This window comes from Bacillus rossius, chromosome 7 (assembly GCF_032445375.1).
Source record: "Bacillus rossius redtenbacheri isolate Brsri chromosome 7, Brsri_v3, whole genome shotgun sequence".
Classification (NCBI taxonomy): Eukaryota; Metazoa; Arthropoda; class Insecta; order Phasmatodea; family Bacillidae; genus Bacillus; species Bacillus rossius.
This window is the reverse complement of record NC_086335.1, coordinates 9,070,602-9,095,924: the sequence shown is the minus strand read 5'-3', so window position 1 is coordinate 9,095,924 and position 25,323 is coordinate 9,070,602. Positions and strand designations below refer to the sequence as shown.

Below are 25,323 nucleotides of genomic sequence, written 5' to 3'. Positions count from 1 at the left end.
AGATATTGGCTGCTTTAAATATATATATATATATATATATATATATATATATATATATATATATAGCGTGTTGAAGAACTATAATACACAATGTTTTCAATATCCTACTATGAAAATAAATGATTTTCAATAAAATCGGGAAGTCATTGATGTTTATTCTAAGTCGGTAACCTATCCGAGAAATGAGCAATTTGGGCGCCTGCTGCCTCCCTTGGATGAGATAGCTGGTTCTCAGGTTCCCTCTCCGAAAATTTCATCTTATTCAAAGTCGGTAACTTATCTGAGAAATAGGTGATCGGCGCGCCTGGTAGTTTCCTTCTTGGTCTTGGCGCAAAGACACTACCAGTTTAGGAAAACAAAAAATCGCTAATTCTGATTATCCTAGTAAGGATAACGGGTCTAACTGTTTAAACTATTGAATATTCATCGGTCCTTGATAAGTATGCCAAATTTTCATTTAATCCGACGTTTTCAAGGGGGTCAAAATCATGTTCAAAGTTTCCGTTACATATTAACATACATACGTATGAAGCGTGTTAATAATAATATTTTAAAGGCATATATTTGATTAATAATTAAAAAATAGGTTTATCTATTTATTATTTGTTTTATTTTTGTGATCGTTCTGACATGACGCAAAAACAAATAAAAATATTTCGATTAAATTTTTTTACTGGTAAAGTTATTGGCTGAATTGAGCACAAGACTGCATATTATTTACGAAATTTAACCCCTTAGAGTGTAAATCTTCAGAAGTATGTTTTATGGTAAAAAACAATTATTAAGCTTTAGTTATGATATAGAATATAATAATAGTAAACATACAAAACTATATCAACATTTATATTTTTCCGTAATTCAACCTCTAGGGGTTTATCAATGGCGTCAGTTTGGTTTTAGAAAATAAATTATTTTCTTCGAAACTGCTAAAAGCGGGAAATACGAAAACTAGCATGAAAAAGTACTTACAAAACTAAACAAAGTTTTTGCTAGCATATTTATTTTTTAAAGTAATTCTCTTTATAAGAAACTTGATTTTTTTTTAGTTTTCCTTATAAACCAGCTTGGTGATTTCATGAAAATGTTTTTCCATCCAAACCAATTTTATAATTTTTTTTTTGTAGTTCTAGCTATTTATTTTGTTTTCATTTAAATTTGTCATTCTTTACCACGCTAACTGAAACTGGTCCTGCGACCTGTTGCGGGACTAAGTTTGGATAATCGGGTGACATTGAATAGTCGATTTTCCTTGTTGCCCAAAAATTCACTGTATTAAACTGGAATATAATATGGAACTGAAGTGTTATCTTTAGCGGGTCTGGAAGCTGGAACTGTGCGCAGTCGGCGTGACCGAGGCGTGAGACTGGCTGTGTTGTGCTTGCAGTACATGGGTTCGTTTCCCGTGGCCGGTCCGGACCAAGCCACTCGCGCCGAGTACATGCGGACTCAGCTGCAGCGCATGAGGGTGAGTCACTCGTTGCTCTGCAGCACGTGAGTAGCGCTGTCTTCCACAAGTGTGTGCACGTGTCTTCACTTGTAATAAACATGCTGAAATGCTTATACAGTCCAAACTGTCTCAGAACAGCACTCTCCGGTACTGTTCAGTGAAGTGTAACATTTGCATTTCATGTGTTCTCATTTGGCAAATGAGCGTGACAAATATACGCAAATTGTGTTTTCAACTACATTTCTGGACGCGAATCACACGTAGTTTCCGCATCCGCCGCTAGAATCCGCTCCTGAAGCAGCTGCTTCAATTATAGAAACATTCGTTTTGCAGAGCGAAATGTTAAACTATATAATGAAACGGCTCCGACATAAGTGAAAGAGACGTGCAAAAAATACTAAACCCTGGCTTGTACCTGATTTTCCACAAGGAATTTTGTTCAAATACAACCGATCTTGTTAAAATTCTAAAAAAAATTTAATACTTTAAAGTTTATTTTCATCCTTGTAAACTTTGGTTCGCGCCATCCGTTACAGATTGAAACACCGTGGTTGTTACACATTTCCGTTTCTTGATTTCCGTTGAATTCACGAAATTACTCCCACCAAATTTATATCGAGAGATAAGATGTAACACATCTGAAGATGATAAGAAGGTGTTTGGCCTGTATCTTAGCCAGGCAAATAAGCTAGAACTTTGCTAGAAAAAAAATATTTTTCATTTGATGTCTTGAGTTGGATAAGTGTTTTTTTTTTTTTAATTTTAATTGAAAAATGCAATACTTAAAAACGTTGAAGCTGAAATTTCTCGGGAATACAACAAGTCAACATATGGTGCAAAAGCCCTGGCACCACGCAGCTATGACTGAACTCAGCAGCAGCAAGCTGCAGATACGCCAAGTAGAAGGCCTTGTGACCTACGCGCGTGCCTTGTTGTACGCATGCATGCTTCCGTTGTATTCTTCTGAGATTTCTGCTAATGTCTTACCTACCAATACAAACTTATGACTGTATTGGCCAAATGCTTGCAGGAAATTTTGTTTCTCAATGTCTACAATTGCCCTGATTTTTTGTATGGGCTAAGAGTTACAAAATTATAATCATTTCGTCGTAATAATTGAGTAGAATGAAATATAAGACTGCACGATTAATAAATGCCATAATTGCGTCCATAAAGTTCTCAACTAAGAATGAATAAAATTCTTATACGCCATTTATTTTCAGGCCAAAAGATTGTAGCTTTTGTGACCACTATAAAACCATTAAAAATTTAGCTCTAAGAAATTCTTTGCGTCGGCCATATTACTGCGAACAATAACTTTCAAAATTAATAAATCAATTTGGTTTCAGCCATAAAGGTTATAAGTAAATATAAAACTATAGTTGTTTACAAATAAAGGTGTATGCAAGTCTTAAATTGTATCAATATCAGTATAAAATGTTTTTTACGCGGTATTTGAAATAAGGAGTTTAGCTGATGCTTAAAATTTTTATTTCAAGTAGTTCTGCGTTTTCACGTCCAACCGTTTGGCAAAGCAGTCTGGATGCTAAAGCTGCACTTCCATTAATATAGCAATATCGATGGTATTGTGCGAACAATATTTATAGATCCACCTGAGCTCGGCGTTACAATAAGTGAACAGCTCGTGCTAATTCCCTTGAAGCTAAATGTGTTTTCGGCATCACATTTAAGCGTTGAGAAGCGAGTGTCGCCGACGGGTGCTTGCTCGGGCGTCCCTGAATAGCGGCGCTACTTGCCGGCACTGCTACTCGATGCTCGCTTACGAAGGGTCGCTCTATTTCAGACCAAACTCCTCTTCTTCCTCCTCTCGTCTCGCTCCCTCTGCTCACCGACTTGACCAAGACTCGCTGGCCGTCAGCATCTCTCTCTCAGTCGCTTCTCTCTTGGCAAACCGGCTTCTGCATCACCGGGTCCGCTCGCACCTGCAGAATTCCCATGTGGACATGAGCATACGTGTCGCAGTGTTTCTGTGCTCTTCACGCGCTTGTTTTCCGGTGGGACGAGATCATGTTTGCTGGTCAACGTTTAATATAAAGCATCTTCATTGACGAAGAATTTTAACTTATATTTTTTTCTAACACGCCGTTTGTCGACAAGTTAGAGATTGAAGCCTTCAACTAATCTTGCGAGAAGCGATTAATAAAAGCAGCAGTGTTTGATGGTGTTCTTGGGATTGATTATGGACTTAATTTTATTTATCTAGTCGGTATTGGACGAGACTCTTGTGGGGTTTAAATTGTTGAACCTTATTTAAGTTGATTAACAACAAAAAGTGCCGAAAGAAAACTTTGGATGCATGCTGGTCTTATTCTACGCAGATATTCAAGATAAACATATCAACAACCTCATCTACACCACTGCCTTCGTACGCCGGCTTGTTTCTGGTTTTGAACACCTTTCTGTCAACGCCTTCATTATATGACAAGTTTTAATTTCAAAGGGGCGCAAATTATTGAATTCGCTTTGGCCCGTAATTACGATTGAGGTACTTGCATATCTTTAATTTGCCTCTGAAGTTTGTTTCGGCCTCTGTTGAGCTATTGCTGATAAGGTCACTTGCCTATGCAACATCTCTCGTCCCTGCGGTAGATTAATTATAAGTATGGTGAGAAAAATCAACACATTTGCAGGTGGTTGAAGGGTGCTCTTGCTTGTTAGGATGTAAGTTTTTATGTTGTCTTTACGGGAAAATTCACGAGTACATTTTTCACCTGTTAATAATTTGCAGCTTTAATTCAACATACAGGAAGTGTTAAAGTTTCAGTCAATATGGTGCGAAACAAATTGCACCATGAAAAATTTGTAATGGATTTTCAGGTCATATTTGATTGTATATTACACATTCGTAAATGGCGAAATTTTTCGTCAGTATTTGTTATCTGCATGATGCATAATTGGAATTCCTGGTAATCTCGGCCTGGGTTTCTGGCACAGCCCTTCGCGAGTCGAAAATCATTTTGGTTAGTAAAATGTCCATGCCACAGAAAGTAAACTTCCATCGAGGTTAACATACCTGCTGTCCCAATGATGATAGTGAACAGGAAGAAGGCTTCTTAAATAACACAATCAAACCGATTTCGTAGGCATATGGGACCCAAGATACACAAAGAACAAAGAAAAACCTCATAATGTTGAAGTCTGCAACATAAAATGAAAATTATAGTCGAACAAATAATAATGTCAACACGTACACACCAGACGTATTCATTTTATATGAAAAATAATCGTCCTAGAAAGAGCCACAAACAATGAGGGCACAGCACGAGCGTGACTCCATGGAGCACTAACAAAAAATACTCGATTCAATAATTATGAAACGAAGAAAGTATTTTTAATTGTTGTAAAATAAATCCAGGTGTTAGCTCTCGTAAATCGTTTGCACTCTTTAACCCAATGTTTAAATAAATTTCACCACTCTCTCCTATGGAACATTAAAAAAGGTATGTAAAACAGTCAACATTTCCTACATACACATGGAAAAATTTAGTAGTATGCATTATTAACATTGTAACAGTTCTATATTGTTAATAGTAGCTGGTTTCTATCCGTTCGCAGCTGAGTCACCATGTTCAATAAATAGGTTTTATTTGGATATGTACCAAGATTTTGTAGCTATACTTTTGTTATAGTTGCAATATATAATAAAGAGCTTTTTTTGTTTAAAGATTTTTTCCACTTTCAATTGTAAATTACAATATCATTTATTTCGTCAGAATTACATTTAATTTTTATAAAGTACATTCCTAATGGAAAAAAAAACCAAAGCTTGCTCCCTAATGCAATTGAAATGTGCAAATTCCAGGCCTTCTACTCTTCAATAAAAAAAAACTTTGATGTAAGAAATTCTTCCAATCAAACGAGTCCGTGGTTTCCCACCTACGTTTATTTTTTTTAAATAGTTATTTGTGGAAAATTTACCTACTTGCATCAAAATAATTCACAAACAATGTGTTGCCGAATATTTTTGGAAAATATTACTACCATATTTTTTTCTGTGCAAAACGCGGAGCCCTAGCTTTCAACCTATAAAATAGCCATATTGTCCTTAATTGGGAATGACCACGAGTTTCTTGAGTCGACATTAAAAAAAAATGTTTTGTAATATGTGCGTGTGTGTTTACATACAGACGTTAATTGTGCAACAGAGTTTTATTATATATAGAATAGTCAAAATTAGTTATGATTAAATAAACTCCTTTTTCAGTATTTTGTTACAATTGAAGTCATCATGTAAACTACTCACTATGAAGTATAGGAGTGTTTAAACAGAGTCACCAGGAGACTGCCTCTAGTAGCTGTCTGCTCCAGACGTCCACTGAGACACTTCCCTGAGTCAGTGCTGCATGCTCCAGGGTCTGCACTTATGTGGCGACAGTAGTATGTAAATGGGGCGCCGAGCGCAGGGTTCAGGGTGAGGTGCCGAGGTGCCGACCGCCATCTTGGATTGTGACGTCACGGCGGCCATCTTGGATGGACGTGTTGACCTTTGACCTTGACCTTGAAATTCGACCCTCAAAAAATGCCAAAAGTTGCCAAAATTGGGCAAAAATTGTCCAAAATTCCTCAACATCCACCAAAATTTCCATTTCTATGGGAAAAAATTCCGCCAGAAATCTAAAAAAATTCCACAATTCAAAAATTAGGATTTTGCCCTAGAAAGATCCCAAATTCCTAAAAACGGCTTTGAAATCCATGTCTAAAGCCTCCGGTAAGCCATTTCTAGAAATAAGGATACCATGACCACCATCTTGGATTATGTCGTCACCGTTGCAATTTCCGTTACGACCGCCATCGTAGATATACGGAGAGTATATAAATAAACTGTTGCGTGCAGTTACAACCATACTGATCTACACAGGCTTCTTAATATGCAACAAGTGCTAACGTGATGTCTTAAATAAGGGTTTAACAGGGCATTAAGTTTGTTATACGAAAATGCTTTTAAGTACTAACAGCTTTTATTAAAATCATGCATTTTGGGTAAAATGTTAACTTCCTAAACAAACAAAAGTAGTATAGTAAAAGGGCTCCGGTCCCAGTATCAAGGGTAAGGATTTGAATTTTCAATCTACCGCCATCTTGGATTGGAAAGTCATAGCGGCTATCTTATAGGACCTAGACCTTTGGTCTTGACCTTTGACCTCAGACGCCATCTATAATTACGAAATCTTGAAATCGAACGTACAACTCGCGAAACGTTGCAATTTCCGTTACGGCCGTCATATTGACATCCAGCACCCAATCCCCGAATGTTGCACTTTTCGTTATGGTCACCAATTTAAATTCAAATGTTACCGCTGCTATCTTAGATCTGATGTCACATTAACCTTTTGTATACTCTGTCTTAATGGCCACGACATAGTTGTACCGCCATCTTGTAATATGTCATGACCGCCATATTAATTTTTCCTGTTCTGCTGGAAATCGTCATCTTGGATGATGACGTCTTTTTTTCTGCTGCTTGTTCCCAGAGAACACCAGCTTCGCTCAGTCTCATGCACGTGAGGTCGATGTTCCATTACCTGCCTTATTATTGTCGTCCTTATCGTCATAGTAAATTAAAAATTTTATATAAAATACATTGAAAGCGCGGTGATTCAAATCATTACAGCTTGGAACTCTGGTTTAGAAAACATACGGCTTTGACTGCATGACCATCGAGACATTCACCAGACCAAGTAAAACTCACATTAAAACTTGTATTTTTTTATAATTTTAAGAAATAACAGCATCACCTACTAGAGAGCGTTGCCGGCGTCTTTATTTTTTCTACTTGCTACCAATCCGCTAGTTAACACACATTACATACTAGAGGGCGCCGTTGCCATATTTTTTTAGTAATCACTGCAAAGAAGTGCAAGTGTCACATAGTACTGTTTTCCAACCTGAAGGTCGGCACCTTCAACCACTCCTCCCACATATGCGCCCTTTTAGGGTAGATTGGGAGTCATCTTACAAATCAAATCAGACAATCCAGAGCAAGTACTTTAAGACATAACTGTGAAGGGTTTTACTCCCCCCTTTTAATCGTAAAGGTGTTAGAGCTTCAGCTATGACCAGAGGTTAGGACTACGCATCCAAACTTAGTAACCACCTCGGCCCCCTGCCTCACTCAGCTAACCAGACAGTTGGCTGTGTCCTGAGTTCTTAGACCTTATCAGCATTGCTGGCGCCTACCCCGATCTCCCACATCACACTGGGACCCCTCAAAACACCCAATGAACCCGTGGTCCGGTGGAGGCCTATCCAACCTCTGCTAGCTGTCCAGGCTAGTTCCGGAGCTGTGTGGTCGCTCACCACGTCGACTCCGCATAAAGCTTGGGAACCCTCTGAGTCTTCTCCAAGCGATAAAAGCATCACCACCAAGTACGAGTTCTACCCAATCAGAATACAGGGCCTAGAGGAAACCTCAACGGGGAACCTTTCACTTTCATGGATTCTTCCCGTACTACTACCAACTTGGTGTCTATACGGCACGAGACCGTTTGTCAAAACAGCTAGCCCACCGCTACTCTTCAGAAACCACTCCACTGGATGTCCTCGTCTCCTCGGACTACCCTCCGACCCGCCGTACCTGGGCCCAGAGGGGTTACAGCCGGTTAAGGCCTGGACGTGCCTGAACCCCTCCGGCGGCGACTACGAAAGCCGTGGCTAGACATGATGCTTAGGTCGTACGTGATCTGGAGGGCCTCGGGGTTTCCTCTGTTAAGGGGCCCGCCTACCTGGTCACACACACGGTGTGCAGAGCTTCAGGAAAAACAACGCGATTTCAAAACTACTCAAGATATCCGAGTGGGGTATGTTTACGAAAAGCATTTAAGAGTTCGCTGAGGCCCGAAAAGTACTTTTAATTTTGGATCATGTTTTTAAACTGTATTAATAGAAGAGTTAAAATCGCTGAAACGCATGTTTTCAGAGTAATTTTTAGGTGTAAAACAAGTGTTACAGATTCTTGAAAGTACTTAAGGGACTTGCATTACACCTTTATCTTCATTTCCCCGTAGTATAAAAATATGGTCACCGCTCAAATTTCACAGTTATCCTGTGACGACGAGAAGACTGCGCGCCATTTCAGAGCCTTGTGCTTAGAGGCGACACCGCGCTAGAAATACCATCGAGCGTCGCGCTTATCATCCAGCCTCACTAACACACATACACCCCTGACGAGGCGGGCCTCTTAACGACCTCCTCCCCCCTCCCACAAGACCGCTGAACTAGGAGGAACATATCGAACCTAGTCGAGTAATTTACAGCTCTTTGGTAAGCCCGGGTGCCCCAGGTCCTTGCCATTACCATAGGCTTGAACCTCATTCACTATCAGAGACCTTTGGGACCAGACACCGGGGCTCGGCAGTCCAACCCCCCAGAAACGTTTCAATCGCATCTGCTGTTGTCCGTAGATTCAGCCCATTCACCATTTCTGGTCCCAAACATGCAATTCAGGATACACTGCGGCAGGGTTACGCCCGGCATGGTCCTCTTCAGTTAAGGGTGTGCTATGACCAGAGGTTGAGGCTACCCATCCCAATAATAGTCACCACGATTCGCCCCCAACAGCGTTGCCCACGTGGAGGCAGAGGATTGCCACTTGGTGCAGAGAGGATATATATATATATATATATATATATATATATATATATATATATATTCGCATCCTTGCACCCATTCCGTGACCTCCGACACCTCAAGTGACAATCACCATCCCCGCAGAGTCAGGTCCACTCCCGTCTGTCTCGTAGTACACACGCCATCTGCTAGAGTGTGTAGCCGCCATATTTATTTAATTTTTACCCGCTTGAGTGCAATATATTTTATCCCAAGGGAACCCACCATCTTGATGGTGGTCTTAGCCACTATATTGAAAAAACCGTAATTATTGTTCAAGAAATTCGGCGCAGTTTCCAAAATTCCACAAAAACGTCACATATTAAAATATTTATGGTTCCGATTGATTCTCGGTTAGATTGTCGGTCAGTGATAAGACTAACGTAAACTTAAAATACATTTTTTAATTCGGTTTCTATATATCTTTCGTGAATTTAATTAATAATTCTCTCTACGAAAAACGACTCCATACAAGATAACCGTCTGACGAAATAAATACTTTATCACTGTGCCTGTCATGGAAGGCTAATTTATTGATACTCGTTGAACATTTAAACAGATCATGTAAGATGTCAAACGTATAGATCCGTTATCTCCGAACCAAGAAACTAATCATCATTAGACTACAGAAATGACGATGCGCAATCAACGAAAAAGGATGTAAATTTGGAAGCAAATTAAAAAAGGGAGCAAATTTGGAAGAACACTAAAAAACCACAAAGCACATTTAGTAGCACATTCAATTCGGTAGAAAACAGTAGAATACTGTCTCATCGGAGGGATACAATTTTATCAGTGGATACGATCTCGTCAGAGGAAAACTATCTCATAAAGGGTACATTATCTCATCATGGATACGATCTCATCACAGAGGTACGATCTCGTCATAGGGATACGATCTCGTCAGAAGTATACGATCTCATTGGAGAGATACGATATCATTGGAGAGATACTATCTCATCAGGGATACGATCAGGTCAGAGGGATTCGACCTCTTAACAGGGATACGTTTTTCACAGAATGATACAATCTCGTCAGAGGGATAAGAACTCGTCAGAGGAATACGATCTCATTGGAAAGATCCTATTTCATCAGGGAAACGATCAAGTCAGAGGGATACGATACTAGAGACTAACTACAAACATTTATCGAATAAGATGTACATTTACATGAAAAATTAACTCGGTAAGATGCGATCACCAATTTACGGTAGGCTACAATGCATTCAACTGTCTTTGGCTCCAACTGTGTTTGGCCCATATCTCCAGCAACATTTAGTTAGAATATTACAAGGCTACTTTGTTACGAACCTTCAAGTCCATGATGCTACAAGCCTATAAATCGGCCAGCCAACGAGGCTACAAGTATTCAAGGTTCCGACTGTCTTTGTCTCCAACAGACTAAGCCTCATTTAACTACAAGAATACAAGGCTAATTGGCTACAAAGCTAAAAGGAATAATATGAAGTTAGAAGGCTACAAGGCAACAATGTTACGAGGCTACAAGTATAAGAGGTTACAAGACCACAAGTCAATCGTATTATGAGGCTACAAGTATTCAAGGTTCCAACCATCTTAAGATACAACAGCTCCAACGATATTTGGCTACAAGGTTACGAAGCTGAAAGTATTCAAGGCTCCAACTGTCTTTGGCTCCAATAGCTCCAACGATATTTGGCTACAATGTTACGAGGCTACAAGGATACATGTTTACAAGGCTCCAGCTAGCTAGAAGGCAACTAGGTCTCAAAGATACAAGGCTTCAAGGCTGCGAGGCTTCAAGATTACGCGGCTACACATCTACAAGGCTATGAGGCTACAAGTCTACGAGGCTTGGAGGATACGAGTATGCATGACTACAAGGCTACTTGGCTACGAAGCTACAAGGATACGAGGTTCAAAGATACGAAGCTACAAGTCTACGGGCCAACAAGGCTACAGGACTACGAGACTACGAAGAGCTACAATTATTTGGGGCTACGATGCAACATAAATACGAGGCAAAATGGCTAAAAGATTCCAACTGATTACAAGGCTACATGTCTACATGGCCACATGGCTACAAATCTAATTAAACAAGTCCTCCACTTTTCCCATAAAAACCATACAGAAATTTCTTGCAGAGACTTTATTGGAAACCATCAAGTAGTTGCATTCAGAGATTTCAGGAACCATTAAGTGGTTTTTACGTAAACTTAAGGAAACAGTCCAACAGTTACCTGAAGAGACTTAACAGGAAAACATCCAGCAATTGCGTACCTGAAAAGACTTTAGGGAAACACCCAGCGGTTGCCTGCAGAGATTTCAGATAACCATACAGTGGTTATTTAAAGAGACTTCAGGAAACAATCCAGCAGAGCCTACGGAGGCTTCAGGAAACCATGGGTATCTTAAGACAGAATAGTTGGACCAGTATTCAAACCCGTGTCCTCTGAAAATCGGATGCATGAAAATTGTGCCCGGAAAAATTGAGGCTTCGCCCAATAAGTGTGAAAATTCCACCAACACTAAAATGAGTAGGAAAATTGGGCGTTTGTTTGTTCCCCTACCCCCCTCTTTGGCATTTCCTACGCGAAACTATGCGTGACTTTAACCGTATTCTTTTGTTATTCTCATTACCAATGGTGCTGGTAAGGTGGATGGACGTATATTTTGTGATGAGTCAATTAGATATAACCGAGAGGGAGAAATGCAAGCAGTGGGCTTTAAATTAAGAAAAACACAAATAAGAAAATGACTTGGTTTAATATTGAAAAAAAAAAAGCAGTTATGTGACGAGATGGCACGAAAATATAAGTGAGCCGATTACAAGTGCAAACCAGACATCGCCGAAACAGAAACCTAAATTAAACGAGTGACAGTTATAAAGAGAGCAAGAGAAGGCGAAAAGCCCATCTGTGAGCTCTACCAGGAAGAAAAAGGTTCTCATTAGTCAAGGATTTTACCTTTGACATAAATCCATGTGAAATTTATCTTGAAACATTTCACGAACTATTTGAGACGGAAAACACATGAAGATCAAAGTGGTACCGAATCTATAGAGAACATTTTTTTTTAAGACGGCAGAAAATATTTTCTTCACATATTTAAAGTAGTCAAACATAGAAAACGTGTTTTTTTTTCTACTCAAAATTCAGAGAAATGTTACAGAGTCACAAGCAGTACACTGACTGTGCAGCAAGCAATTTATCCAGCTCTACACATATAAGTTTAGATTACTCGCCGAATATCGCTTTCGTAACGTTATATATATTTCCCAGTAAAAAAGTAAAAATAGGCTTACAACTTCCTTTTAATTGTTTGTAAAATGCAGGACTGTGTACTGGGATGTAATCTGACAATAAACCTGATCGACTTAGAAGACGCCTCCATTTCTTTGCTCGTTTCAAACTTCCCGTTTAGCAATATTACTGTCATGATGTTAAGAAACCAAACAATGCATAAAACTCTGCTAATATATTTAGTATTACACGGTAAATTTTATGAAAAGGATTATTACACAGAAAGAAAAATCTTTGGTTATCTGGTTATTGCGATTAAACGAATCCGTGAAACTACATTACCGTTAATTCCTGTTTAATCAATCAAGTGACTTAAAGCACAACTGTTTGTGGTGTTTCGGGCATACCATATATGGTCAAGAAATGAATGTGGCTCGTAAACACCAAACCCGTTTGAAGTAGACACAAAAAAAAGTAAACAAGCACTCGAGCATTTACAAACAAGGTTTACTCGCAATTTTTTTTTTTTTAGAAAACGAAATTATGGCCTGAGTTCAACAATCTCCCACACACAATCGAATTGCACACAACAAACAGAGGAGTTAGGGTACGGGGAGAAACAGGAAAGTTGTGTGACTTCAAAACCTACAATTAACTAGTTGGTAGCATTATTAAGGCAACTGTTTATTTGGTCTCAAATCAAGCCATTATTCGTTTTAAATTCTAAAAGATGACGAAGACCATAACTGTGACTAAATTATTGAGCTTTAATTGAAAAGAATTGACGAAATAAACAAATCAATTATATTAATTGCAGAAAATCCTGTTTTAAAATTTTATTTTAGAGTTCAAACGAAAGATATGGCAAACGTTAGGAATTACCATTTATACTTTTGATAGGATTTACTACGATCAGTTTTCCACTGTGCCAAGATAATTTTTCCTGATTTATCGTTAGATTGATTTTGTTAATGGTCAGTTTAATAACTATAAACAAAATATATATTTATATATATTTAAAAAATACAACTTCAATAAAAAATATCTATTTTTAACAAATATTTATTTTTATACCAGTATTGATTACCAAACCATCTTTACTGGGACACATCCAAATCTGATTATATTTGGCGACGTGGCGTGGACGATAAAGTAGTTGCGGCAAGCGGAATGGGGCCATAGAAGAGCTAGTAAAACGAGCGCTTCACTGTACAATCCCCTGCAGTCTATAAAACATTTCTGCGGCGCTCGTTCGTAAATCTTCATGAGCAGGAACTGTCCCCGCCCCACTAGCGCTGCACTCCCCCGGCAGTGCTTGTGTGGGGGCAGACAGCTCGCCCCAGCGCCCGGGTTATGGCCGGCGCCTCGCGACTCCATGTGCCAGTGTGTCGTTACGCCCCTGGTTGCGCTCGTATGCCGTCACTGCGCTCGGCAATTAGGTGTGGATGAGCGCCGTGTTGCTGTGATACCAGACTAGTGCCCAGTCACTAGGTTCATTCTGACGTTATACACTCCTTGCTTTTATCATTATTTTATACGGTATTATAGAGATAAAAATTCTATACCTACGCAATAAAAGGCCAAAATCCATGAACAATTTCAAGTTTAAAGTTTGATGCGTTGAAATGAAAATTTGGTCTCACATTTTATGTCAATAACGTTTTATTTTTCACACCTGGAATTCATACAACTAAAACCCTTTAGTCTTACTTTCTAAAAATATAAAATTAAAAAAAAATGTAAATACATGAATGACGCTGTGCCCACCCACCAAAGGCAGTATAGTTGCGATCGTATTAAATCACCCGTCTTATACTCGAAGAGTTACTGACCATCCAGCTGTCGTCTTTGGCTTAAAAACCACATTCATTTAACATAACTCCAACCTTTACAATACATGTATTCATAGATCCTTTTGTGCTAGCTAAATGTTCTTTCATCAGTGTTATAATGACGTCAACTCCCATATCTGAAACATATTTTGTTGAGAAAAGTTATGCTCTGGAGACGAGTATAGCTATTCTAGTGTGAGCCTTTGCTGATTGCTGTGTGCGATGAAGTCACAGGCGCCTGGCGTGCAGAGATACTGCCACCTCATGGCGGGACTGGAGGCACGGTGCTTCATGGCAGTGTTGCGGAGTGCTGGCCCAGCGTGGCCCCAGGGCGGGGGGGGGGGTGGAGTCTGGGGGAGTGGCGCTCGCAAGCCACCCCGCGATCAGTTTTACGACTGCGTTCGCCTCGTCGCCGCCATCTTACGCGTCGTTTGCCTCCCCCTGCTGCATTTTTATTAACGCCTGCTCGTACATCAGCGCGCGCCCTTGCCTTTGTCTGAGGAGCTGCCGAAGCACGCGACAGTCTAGCAGTGACGACTGCGTTCTCTCTGCCACTCCTAGCCTCCAAGCCTCCAAGCCCTCAAGCATCCAAGCCTCCAAACCTCCAAGCCCTCAAGCCTCCAAGCCTCCAAGCCTCCTAGCCTCCAAGCCTCCAAGCCTCCAAGCCTCCTAGCCTCCAAGCCTCCAAGCCTCCAAGCTTCCAAGCCTCCAAGCCTTAAAGCCTCCGAACCTCGTAAACAAAATCTTTAACACTGCAAAGATTGCCTCGTCGACTCTGGATACTATCTCATCGACTCCGGTTCCAACTTGTTTGTTGTTTTCGGGCTCATAACACAGGTATGCGACTGGTCATCTTATTCGACGATGACTGCCTCGGTGAGACATGGGAAACGATGTCGTAGCATTATATCAGCTGCTGAGTCGGTTCGTAGGACACAGGAAAGTGCAAAACCGCCAGTGTTGAGTGCCTCCATTACAGGTTTCCGTATATGTGCGAAAATATCCGGCATTTCAGTAGCTGTACTCGATACTGCTGAAACTAGGTCTTACTCTAACGTACACGTTGGAAGGATGGAACGAAAATATCTTGTTAGTCATATGACCACTGAAGACGCGAACCATTGCACGCCTGTTATATATGTAGGATCTACTCACACTGCGAGTGCATTTCCGCATTAGCTGCGGTTTCTACAGGCACAGCTCTATCAAACTTGTATGGCTGCCTGCCATACATTGCAATAAGCTTGCGCAGGGAAGGACAGCCGTAGTCGGTCTGCAGGTCTACAATTTCGGTGACTCCATCATAAAATTTTCTCATCCATTTCATCTGCTCAGGTGTGGCGACATAAATGATTCCATGCGAATTCTGCAGTAGCAAATCATCTAGATGGTTTTTCACTTTGTGATATGGAATGTTACCTTCGTCCCACTTCAGTACATGGTAGTATTGCATAGCCATTCGTTTAAGCGATTACTTTTTTTATTCAATAATTTTCAGCGTTACGAAGGTCGGAAGTTGTGTGTTCGAGTCCTGCCGTCGTCATGGTAGGTAATGGTATTCTCCTAAGACACTGATCCATTTTGGCTCTGGAAACATTGCAGGTGCAGTACATTTTGATGCTTGAAATGCTCGGTCGTAACTAAATTAATACCGTAAAATAAAGGTATTTACGACACAATTTTTCACAAGCTTGTCTGGGCAATTGTACGATGCAACCCAATCGTGAAGTATCAGACAGAAAGCATAAGTCTTTGGTGGAATATTTACGCTCTTCGATATTTCGGCTATGATGTTTTATAATGTTTTAATTTATTCGATTATCCTGTTTGAAAATGTTTAACACCATTAACGGAACCTTGTTATTGAAATTGTCGGGACTCAGTATCGGTGACTGTTCGCGTACATAGTATGTTTGTTAAAACTTGGCATATAATTGATATGTGGGAACAAAATCTTCCTTTCAACATCCATGTTTAAGTCAACATATGGGTACTTCGCTGTTTAAAAATATTTGTAAATTATGTATATTGCAGTTATCGAACATGGAGCGGTTAACTTCTGTATTTAACTGATTTACAGTTTGTAGTGTGACGATGATGTATCTTGGTTTTTCCGTAGCGAAGCTGGTCTTAAATATCCAATTGATACTCTGACTTTGAGGCTAACCAGGATAAGTTTCCAGGCTCCAGGATCGGAATGGTATATCAAAGTTTTTGCCATTTTGTACATTGTTCAGCATCTTGATACGTTCGGTCGTGCTGACTTGGATTTGAGGCAGCATCCACTCTGTAGACTGTAGTGTTAGCGAGACAGTCTGTTGGTTTTCTGCAGAAGCGACAATTGCATTAATGTGCATGTTGGCTAGAATCAGTACTATCTCTTGTTTCGAATTAATAATTATATGCTTGTAGTATTCAGCAAATCCAAAAACCATGAACACAGGAACACAATCTTCGAATTTTCCTTTGGCATTAACAGATAGCTTGTATTCATCCTCCAGACCCAGGCCGACTATCTCTGGAGCAGACAGTTCATTCGGCGTGAGTGAAAGGTTATTTTTCATAGTGGATGTTATGCCTGTATCTCTCGTGTGGTTTACCTGGACACCATTGAATATATATATTTTATTCGCCGATTAAGTGAAGAATACAATTGCAGGATATTGACGTCGTTGTCAGATGCATGCCAAGTGTTTTTTTCATGCTTGCATCTTATTCGTAGAAACGACTGCGAAGGTAAAGTACAGATATCCTGGTGCTGTACAGCAATACGTACTTCTGAAGGTAGCGCGTACGGTACGAGAAGGAAAGGCTGGTACGTGAGCAGTTCCATTTTCGTAATCCTATTATAAAAATTACAGGAAATTACAAGTTGATGATTAACCTTCCATATTTGTTTCGCACTTTTCCTCTACTGAGAATAAACTTAACTCTGTCATGTGTTAATGCATCGAAGTCTGGTAGAGAACTTGTCTTTTTTCACACATATGCGATTTCTTTTACAACTGCTCCGTGTTACAAACGGTATTTCCATCGCTTCAGATGTAAATGAAGTGTAATTTATACTTTAAGAAAACTCACTAAAAACCGAGAATCCCTGAAAAAGTTTTATCAAGACTAAGAGGTTTTAAACCCGTAAATATTCAGAGCTACTACAGAATTGACTACGCACATTTAACGAAACACACATTCAACAAAACAAAAGAAAACAATGCACACACTGGACACACAGTACACCAACACATGTTCCTACAGTAGGTAAGCGTAAAACATGTTCCGTTGGTCTAATTGCTTTTAATTGAATTTATCGATACTTTAGGTCTGACATTTCGAATACTTTGTCTTGACTGCTTGAAATGTGTTATATTAGCTATCGACGAAGAAGGCCTTGAGGTTTGGGGACGTCTGGTCTATACGTCTGACATTGTTCATGACCTGCCTTATGGTCCGAATACACTTGGCCTATATGACTATGATTGTACATGAACTGGTTGGAAGGCATTTCATGCATCGAAAAATGAGACTTCCCTGGTAGAAACAGCGAAAACATATTAATTTCGTCGGACAAGTATCTTGTCTTGAGTTGTTTTGCGTAGAGTGAATGATTAATTCACTCCATGAAAGGTAATGGGAAACATAAAATAATATTTATTTTAAGTGTTAATTACTCTTATCACTGGCCGAGAATCAAACCAAAGACTGATATCGATCGAATCTATAATTATTTTAATCAGTTAATATTTTTGATATTTTGAAATATTTGGAATATTTTCCAATTTTATATGTCAGAAAATAAAAATTTCCAAGATGGCGGTCATATCGGCTTACTGGTGGCTGTTAGATGAGTAACATAAGCTGCTTTCAGGATTTTTAAACATGATTTATAAATAATTATTTTTGTCCAAAATAGTTATATTTTTGCATTAATTAAGAATCTACCAAAGATGGATATTGATCGAATCAATCAGTATAATTGAGTGATTTTTTTTTTTAAAAATTGGAAATATTTCCTGATTATATAACTAAATAAATAAATATTTCCAAGGTGGCATCAAAATTTCAAGATGGTGGGTGCCCTGGCAATAAATAATTACTGCACTCTGTCTGGTGAAAATTAAACTAATATGGCAGCAGCGCAATCTAGCAGACTTAAACAAGAAGGTGGTCTTCTGCAAACGAAAACAAGATGGAGGTCTCCAATACCAAATAAAAATGGCGGCCTCCAGTAGACGAAAATAGGATGGTGGCCTCCAGGACCTTAAACAAGATGGCGGTCTCCATCAGATGAAAACAGATGGCGGACTTGACGTCATATATATACACCTCTAGTATTAATGGTGGTAGGTCAGTGTGCCGGCGGCTTCCGTGGAGGATGGACCAGTCGCCTTATTTTTTATTTTTGCCCTCACCCGGTTTAAATCTAGGACTCCTAGCTCCATGACCTAAATAATTTTTCAAATATTTTTTAAATTAAAATTCGATGTAATAATTTTTTTGCATATATATTTAATTTTTACAAATTTTTATAATAATAATTAAGGATTTTTCTAATCATGGCTGTAACGAAAATTTCCACGATGACGTAATAATTCAAAACGGAGAAAGGTTCTACAAAACAAAATGTCGGTTATTTGAGGAATAAATGGCGGATGCGAAATTAAAAATGGCGTATCCAAGATGGCGGATCTAAGATGATCATCGATGTCAAAGCCAAAGGTCACGGTCAACTTCAAGGTCAAGGTCATCCACGATGGCCGCCGTAACATAATAATCCGCAATCCACAGCCTGCAGCCTGGGATAGGGAGGACTATTTTATTATACTAAGTTTAGTTCTCAGTGCACAATAATAAGGTAGAACCCTTGATCTAATTTTTAATCCGAAGACTCTCATCTATGTAGGAAGAAGTTCAAAACATTTATTTGCCGTATAACCATATATTTACATGTGGATCTAAATTTTACCCGGGTTAAAAAAAAATAATGGCATTGAACAATATTCGTTGTGAAGGGATTACAAAAATTATAGTATTTACTGCAAAGTCCGCCTTACTGGAAAGGAAATCCCAACTTGCTCTAACAAGTGGGAAAAGGCTGTGACTAATTAATTTCCTCCGACGCTACTGGCGGGCATCTATTCGGTCGCACCTCTCAAGAATGTCGACATAACCATCATGTTTGACACAGATGGCGAAGTGACAAGCACTTGGTTATGACATGACTGTTAATACATGGCATATGCTTAAGTCTGTCGAGGGAGCCCTCCGTCAACTATGTCCCATGCGGGAATCCACACCTCAGCTTCGACACTGCTCTGGAGAGACGAACAGAAATACGGGAAGTTCACGACAACATGCCTGCAAGATCAACGGTAAAATGTTTTCAAGAGCGTCGACAGGATTAACACTAGGATACGGTTATGTGTTTTTTGGGATCAAATTAAAATCAAAACATTATGTAATTACCTATATGTACATACGTATATACAAAAGTACGTTCGGCTTTATATCTAATCTACGACAAGATAAAAGTGACGATAGAATAAAACTACACTCATCAGGTCATTACGAAGAAATCAGATATAACCTGAGGTTGTTAACACTATCCGTGACTCGTTTTTTGTAGCAAATGGCGTAATTTTTATTAGGTTGGCTAGGCAGTTATCCTGAATTACATTGTAGTGTTCCACCACTCAGCTACATTTCACTGTCATAGCCTTGGATTGACATTTTTTAACGTCACGTCTCTGGAGTGATTAACGGGTGGAAATGACAAGAAAAATTACTTAGTTATCCAATATAATTAATTTAAGTTTTATATTTATATATATATTAAAATCGCTGTATATATATCTACCACTTCCAGCACAACGTCAACTTAACATAATTTACAGTCTCCTTTCCAGTGGTAATTGTTCTGATAAGTGTTACCTACAGTTGATGGACGCCAGAAGCCTTGCTATATGAAATACACTCTGTGGAATCGGACGATGGCAGGACAAACGAAGTAGTTCCTCAGTGCGTGTGACGTCATGAAGCGTCGTCCGCAGCATCACAGCCAGACCTTCCAGCCCGCATCTCGCGGCTGTAAGAATGAGAAGAGGCAATCTGCTGCCCAGCGGGGTCCTCTTATTGGTCCGCTCCCCTCCCCCCCCCCCCAACAATCAGCAAGCACACTGCATTCGACTGGGGGGAGGTCTCCACAGAAGAGTGCTTATGCTGCTGCAGATGCAGATGTTTTATCCTCAGCTGCTTGTCTCGTGGTGATGCACGGAGTTGTCAGACGCAGTGGCTTCTTCTATTATCCCGCGATGGTGAATCAAACAGCAAGTTAAACTTGGGGTTGTCTGTAAAGTCGGTTTACGGACGATAATTTTACGTGATAACGTCATAAGAAAACTTTGATGAAAAATTGCATACTTTTTTAATTTTCAAATTTTATTCACAGTTTTTGCAAAATTAATTTAAATAATTTGTTTAAACACAATCACGAACAATTTATTAAAAAGCCCGCCTTAACCTGTTTGATATTATAGAAGATTTTCTCGCACGGTGGTTGGCCGGTTCTTGCACGCTCGGCTCAGGTGGAACGTGACAATTTTTCGTGCGTGCAGCCGGCGTTCATCTATTTATAAGATGTTATCACGTCAAAAAACCACAGTGGAGCTTCCAAATGAGAAAAAATTTCCAGTAAATTAATCCTGTGAGCATCGATAAATCTGAGCTCATGTCCCCGAGACAATGTGTTCTTTAAAAAAAACAACATATTTTTCTTCCAGAAATAAATATGAATATTAACTGTATGATTATTAAGAACTAAGTAAGGAATTTATAACTATATGAAATCAAATTTAAAATATTTTATTTAAGAGGTATTATTACTATAACACCTCCTGAATCAAATCGGATCTCGGAATACGTCACCTATATTTAAGAACTTTCTAGGAAGTAACTTAGCTTTTCTTTCGGCTTTTAAAATATCTGATAACAAATATAATAAAAAAAGCTTCAAATCATGCTTCAAACACCGTTAGAACTCTCATTGCCTTGAATGTAAATAAATGTATTACTCTTACTATTTTGAGTGAGTCTTCCGGAAAATTGTTAAACACTTTTTTTTTTCTTTTAATGGTCCAAAGACTCACAAAACTATCGTCAAATCAAAATTATATTTATATAATATATACATATATAACATCACATTTTATGGACCCTTCTAACAGCCGTAATTTTGCACGAATAACTTCCAAACTTGTCCGACCAAAAGGTAAAAATGTTGAATATATAAAAAAAAGCTTTATAACTCCCATTATATTATAAATATTGCATCCGTTTGAACGTATTATATGTCGTAGGAGTAATACAGAAACATTTTGTCTCAAATAAATATTTTATACGACCAACCATATCTGAAAGTGGTGGGATAAGCAAGGGTCAAAGGACAAAAAAATTAATAACTCATTTATTAGGCACACCACCAAATCCATTCGAATAGTTTGAATAGCTTACAATTGTTATCTCAAAAAATTCTTGGAAATAACTTTTCATAAGACAAAACTATTTTTACAAGGTGTTGATAAAAAAACAGGGGTTGAAATAAAAAAATATAAATTTCGTAGCACGTACACTATTAAATATATGTTTATTTATTTTAAAACCGTAAAATGTTATTTACAACTTTCGTCTGAACTAATTTTAATACGACAAACTATTGCTGAAAATTTTGGAAAAATAAAGGGGTTTAAAACTCCCACTATAAAATACGTTCAAATTGTTTGTATATCTCATAAATGTTGTCTAAACTTTTTGTGAAACAATTTTTAAAACCACCAGACATTGCTGCAAACGGTGTAAAAACAGAAGTTAAAGAAAAAATCCTAACTACCTTAAATTGGTAAACTATAAAAACTATAACAAATAATTGTAAATCTTCTAAAAATTATCTAACATTTTGATCAGACAATTTGCTACGACGAACTGTTAATGCAAAGAGTTCAAAAAACCAAGGGTTGGAATAAAAAAATATTAAAACTTCCATAACACGTGCACTACCGAATGTTTTTATTTAATTTATATTTCCTAAATATTGTCGAAAACTTTTGTTTAAATTATTTTTTATGAAACACCCATTTATTGCAAGAGGTGTGGATAAGAAGACAAAACCTAACTATTTAGTAGGTACCTATACTATTAAATCCCCAATAATGTATTATAAAAATTTTAAACATTATTTAAAATCTTTGGCTAAAACAGTTTTTGGTGATAAATATTACCATTAAAACAGGGGTTAAAATAAAAAAAACTTACTTACTATAAAATATTTTCTTATTTTTTCTTAACCATCTTATTATTATCGAAAACCTTGGGCCAAAGGAAATCGTTATACGACCACGCATTACTGCAAGGAATGAAAACTATGTTTCAAGGTGAAAAAATTCGTAACTACCTTATTAGGCATAATATGATATTCTTTCCCAGCTATTCAATCCTTGATGCAATGAGTTAAACACATTCAAAACATTTTCCCTATGTGAATTATGATAAAATGTTTAATCGATCATTTTGTAATAATAAAGAACATATAAGATTTTGGATACATTAAGTACTTTTATGTTACATAATAGTGTATAAAAGATTCCAGAAAATGTCTAGAATAAATAGCTATTTATAAATCTACCTTTGATGTAGGCTGTGCATAAAGAAAATATTTTTCTTGCGAGAAATGTGCTTAAAACAACCAAACTAAGAAAGTAGTAATTACAGTCATACTGATTATCACCAAAATATCAAACTTAAACAATTTGAAATATGTAAAAGACAGAATGATTTATTTTTAAAGACATTTGCTTTTATTTTGTAACAGATATGTTGTATGGTGTTTAGGGTTGTTTTACAGACATAGTAGTATATATTGGGGGCTACTAGATCAGGGTTCAGGGTGTGGATTGAGATTGTCGGTCCACCATCTTGAATTCTGACGTCACGGCGGCCATCTTGGAGGAGTGTAACGGGACACCGCATAACGGGACATAACGTAACGGGACAAGTAGATCACGGCGGCCTTTTTGGATCCGCCATCTTGGATTCGCCATTTTGGATGACGTCATTGTGTTCTCGAAAATTCCGGCGATGTGTTTTCCGCCATTTTGAATGATGACGTCACCGTTGCAATTTCCGTTACGGCCGCCATCTTTAACTTTTTTTATTTATTACCCGATTTTAATGAATTTTTTTTTAAAAATATAAAAAAAAATCCAATAATAAAAGTTTAATAAATTATTAATAAAAAATATACTTTTACGACATGGAGCTCGGAGTCCTCGGTTCGAACCCGACGAGTGCAAAAAAATTAAAAAATGGCGACCGATCCTTCCCTCACAGTGGACGCTGGCAGACTGACTCCCACCACTTTTTATCATCATCTAGTATGACGTCATGTACGCCATCTTGAAATTTGGACGCCATCTTGAAAATCTTTATTTATTATCCGATTTTAATGAAAAAAATTCCAAAATTCATCAAAAAATTAACGTATTTGAATTCTGTTTGATTATATCGATGCACGTCCTTGGTTCGATTCCCGGCGAGAGTAAACGGTCGATCCTTCCTCCATGAAAGCTACCTAGACTGACCTACCACCACCAGTACCAAGGTATATATCATCAACAGGTAAGACATCATGTCCGCCATCTTGTCTTCATCCGCTGGAGACCACCATCTGGTTTTTCGTCTGCTAGAGTGTGCCGATACCATGTAGTATAATTATCTGGTCACCATACTTTTGTCCTCAACTGTTGACATTGAACATTGACCTTGACCTTGAACCTTGACCTTGACCTTGAAATTTGACCTTGCCCTTGAAATTTGACCTTGACCTTGAAATTTGACCTTGACCTTAAAATTTGACCTTGACCTTGAAATTTGGCCTTGACCTTGTAATTTGACTTTAACCTTGAAATTTTACTTTGTCCTTGAAATTTGACTTTGTCCTAGTCGACCATCATGGATCCGACATTTTATGTTCAGTACATGCTACCAGGAGCGACCACCTGCTGGAGTACACCATCTTGTGCGTGTACTCGTGTTATAGAGTACATTTCCATCTGGTTATTTTATTCTAACCCGCTACATTGCAGTAATCATTTATTACCGAGGTGCCCACGCCATCTTGAAATTCGGACGCCATCTTGAAATCATGTAATTAGTTAGCTAGAAATGCGGGAAAAAATTCCAATAGTCTCCGAAAAAAAAATCAATTAATTTACAAATTGAATCGATGGATGCCTGTCCACGGTTCGATTCTTGACCAGAGACAGTTGTAACTAATTATTAAATAAATGTTAGGTTCTGTTTTCCATTACCTTTCGCGGAGTTTATTAATCATTCACTCTACGAAAATCAACTCAAGTCATTATACCGGACCAACGAATTAAATCAGTGCCGATTAGCCTATTATGAAAGTCTAATTTTTCAATAATCTGAATAACATATAAGCCGTTCGTGTACAAAGCCACACATATAGATCAATTGCCTTCAGTCCATGAGACCGAAACATGTCATTATCAGACGTATAGGCTAGTCATTTCAGGACCACATGACCTTCGTAATCCATCGTGACATTTTTATACATTCTAAAGGACCAAGTAACCTTGTAAAATATTTTAGTAACACCAAGAGGTGATCAACTAGTAAATATTCAATCACTTCATTTTGTACTACGCGCAATCAACAAAAAAGGAAGCACCAACAACGAAAAGACAGCACCACCAACGAAAAGACAGCTCATTTGGAAGCACCGACAACGAAAAGGCAGCACCGCCAACGTAAATACAGCACATTTGGAAGCACCGACAACGAAAAGGCAGCACCGCCAACGTAAATACAACACATTTGGAAGCACCGACAACTAAAAGACAGCAGTGACAACGAAAAGACAGAACATTTGGAAGCACCGACAACGAAAAGGCACCACATTTGGAAGCACCAACATCTAAAAGACAACACCGCCATCGAAAAGGCAGCACATTTGGAAGCACCGACAACGAAAAGACAGCAGTGACAACGAAAAGACAGAACATTTGGAAGCACCGACAGCGAAAAGGCACCACATTTGGAAGCACCAACATCTAAAAGACAACACCGCCATCGAAAAGGCATCACATTTTGGAAGCACCGACAACGAAAAGGCAGCACCGTCATCG

At 38.5% G+C, this 25,323-nt stretch overlaps 1 protein-coding gene across 1 annotated transcript in view; it reads left to right on the top strand.

The window, feature by feature from the left end:
- LOC134534403 (SH2 domain-containing protein 5-like) overlaps positions 1–25,323 on the top strand; it is a 1,262,753-nt gene that overhangs the window by 506,844 nt on the left and 730,586 nt on the right. Inside the window, exon 2 of the mRNA XM_063372868.1 lies at positions 1,385–1,465. Coding sequence (XP_063228938.1) covers positions 1,385–1,465 — 81 coding nt within the window. The remainder of the gene's footprint in view (positions 1–1,384; positions 1,466–25,323) is intronic.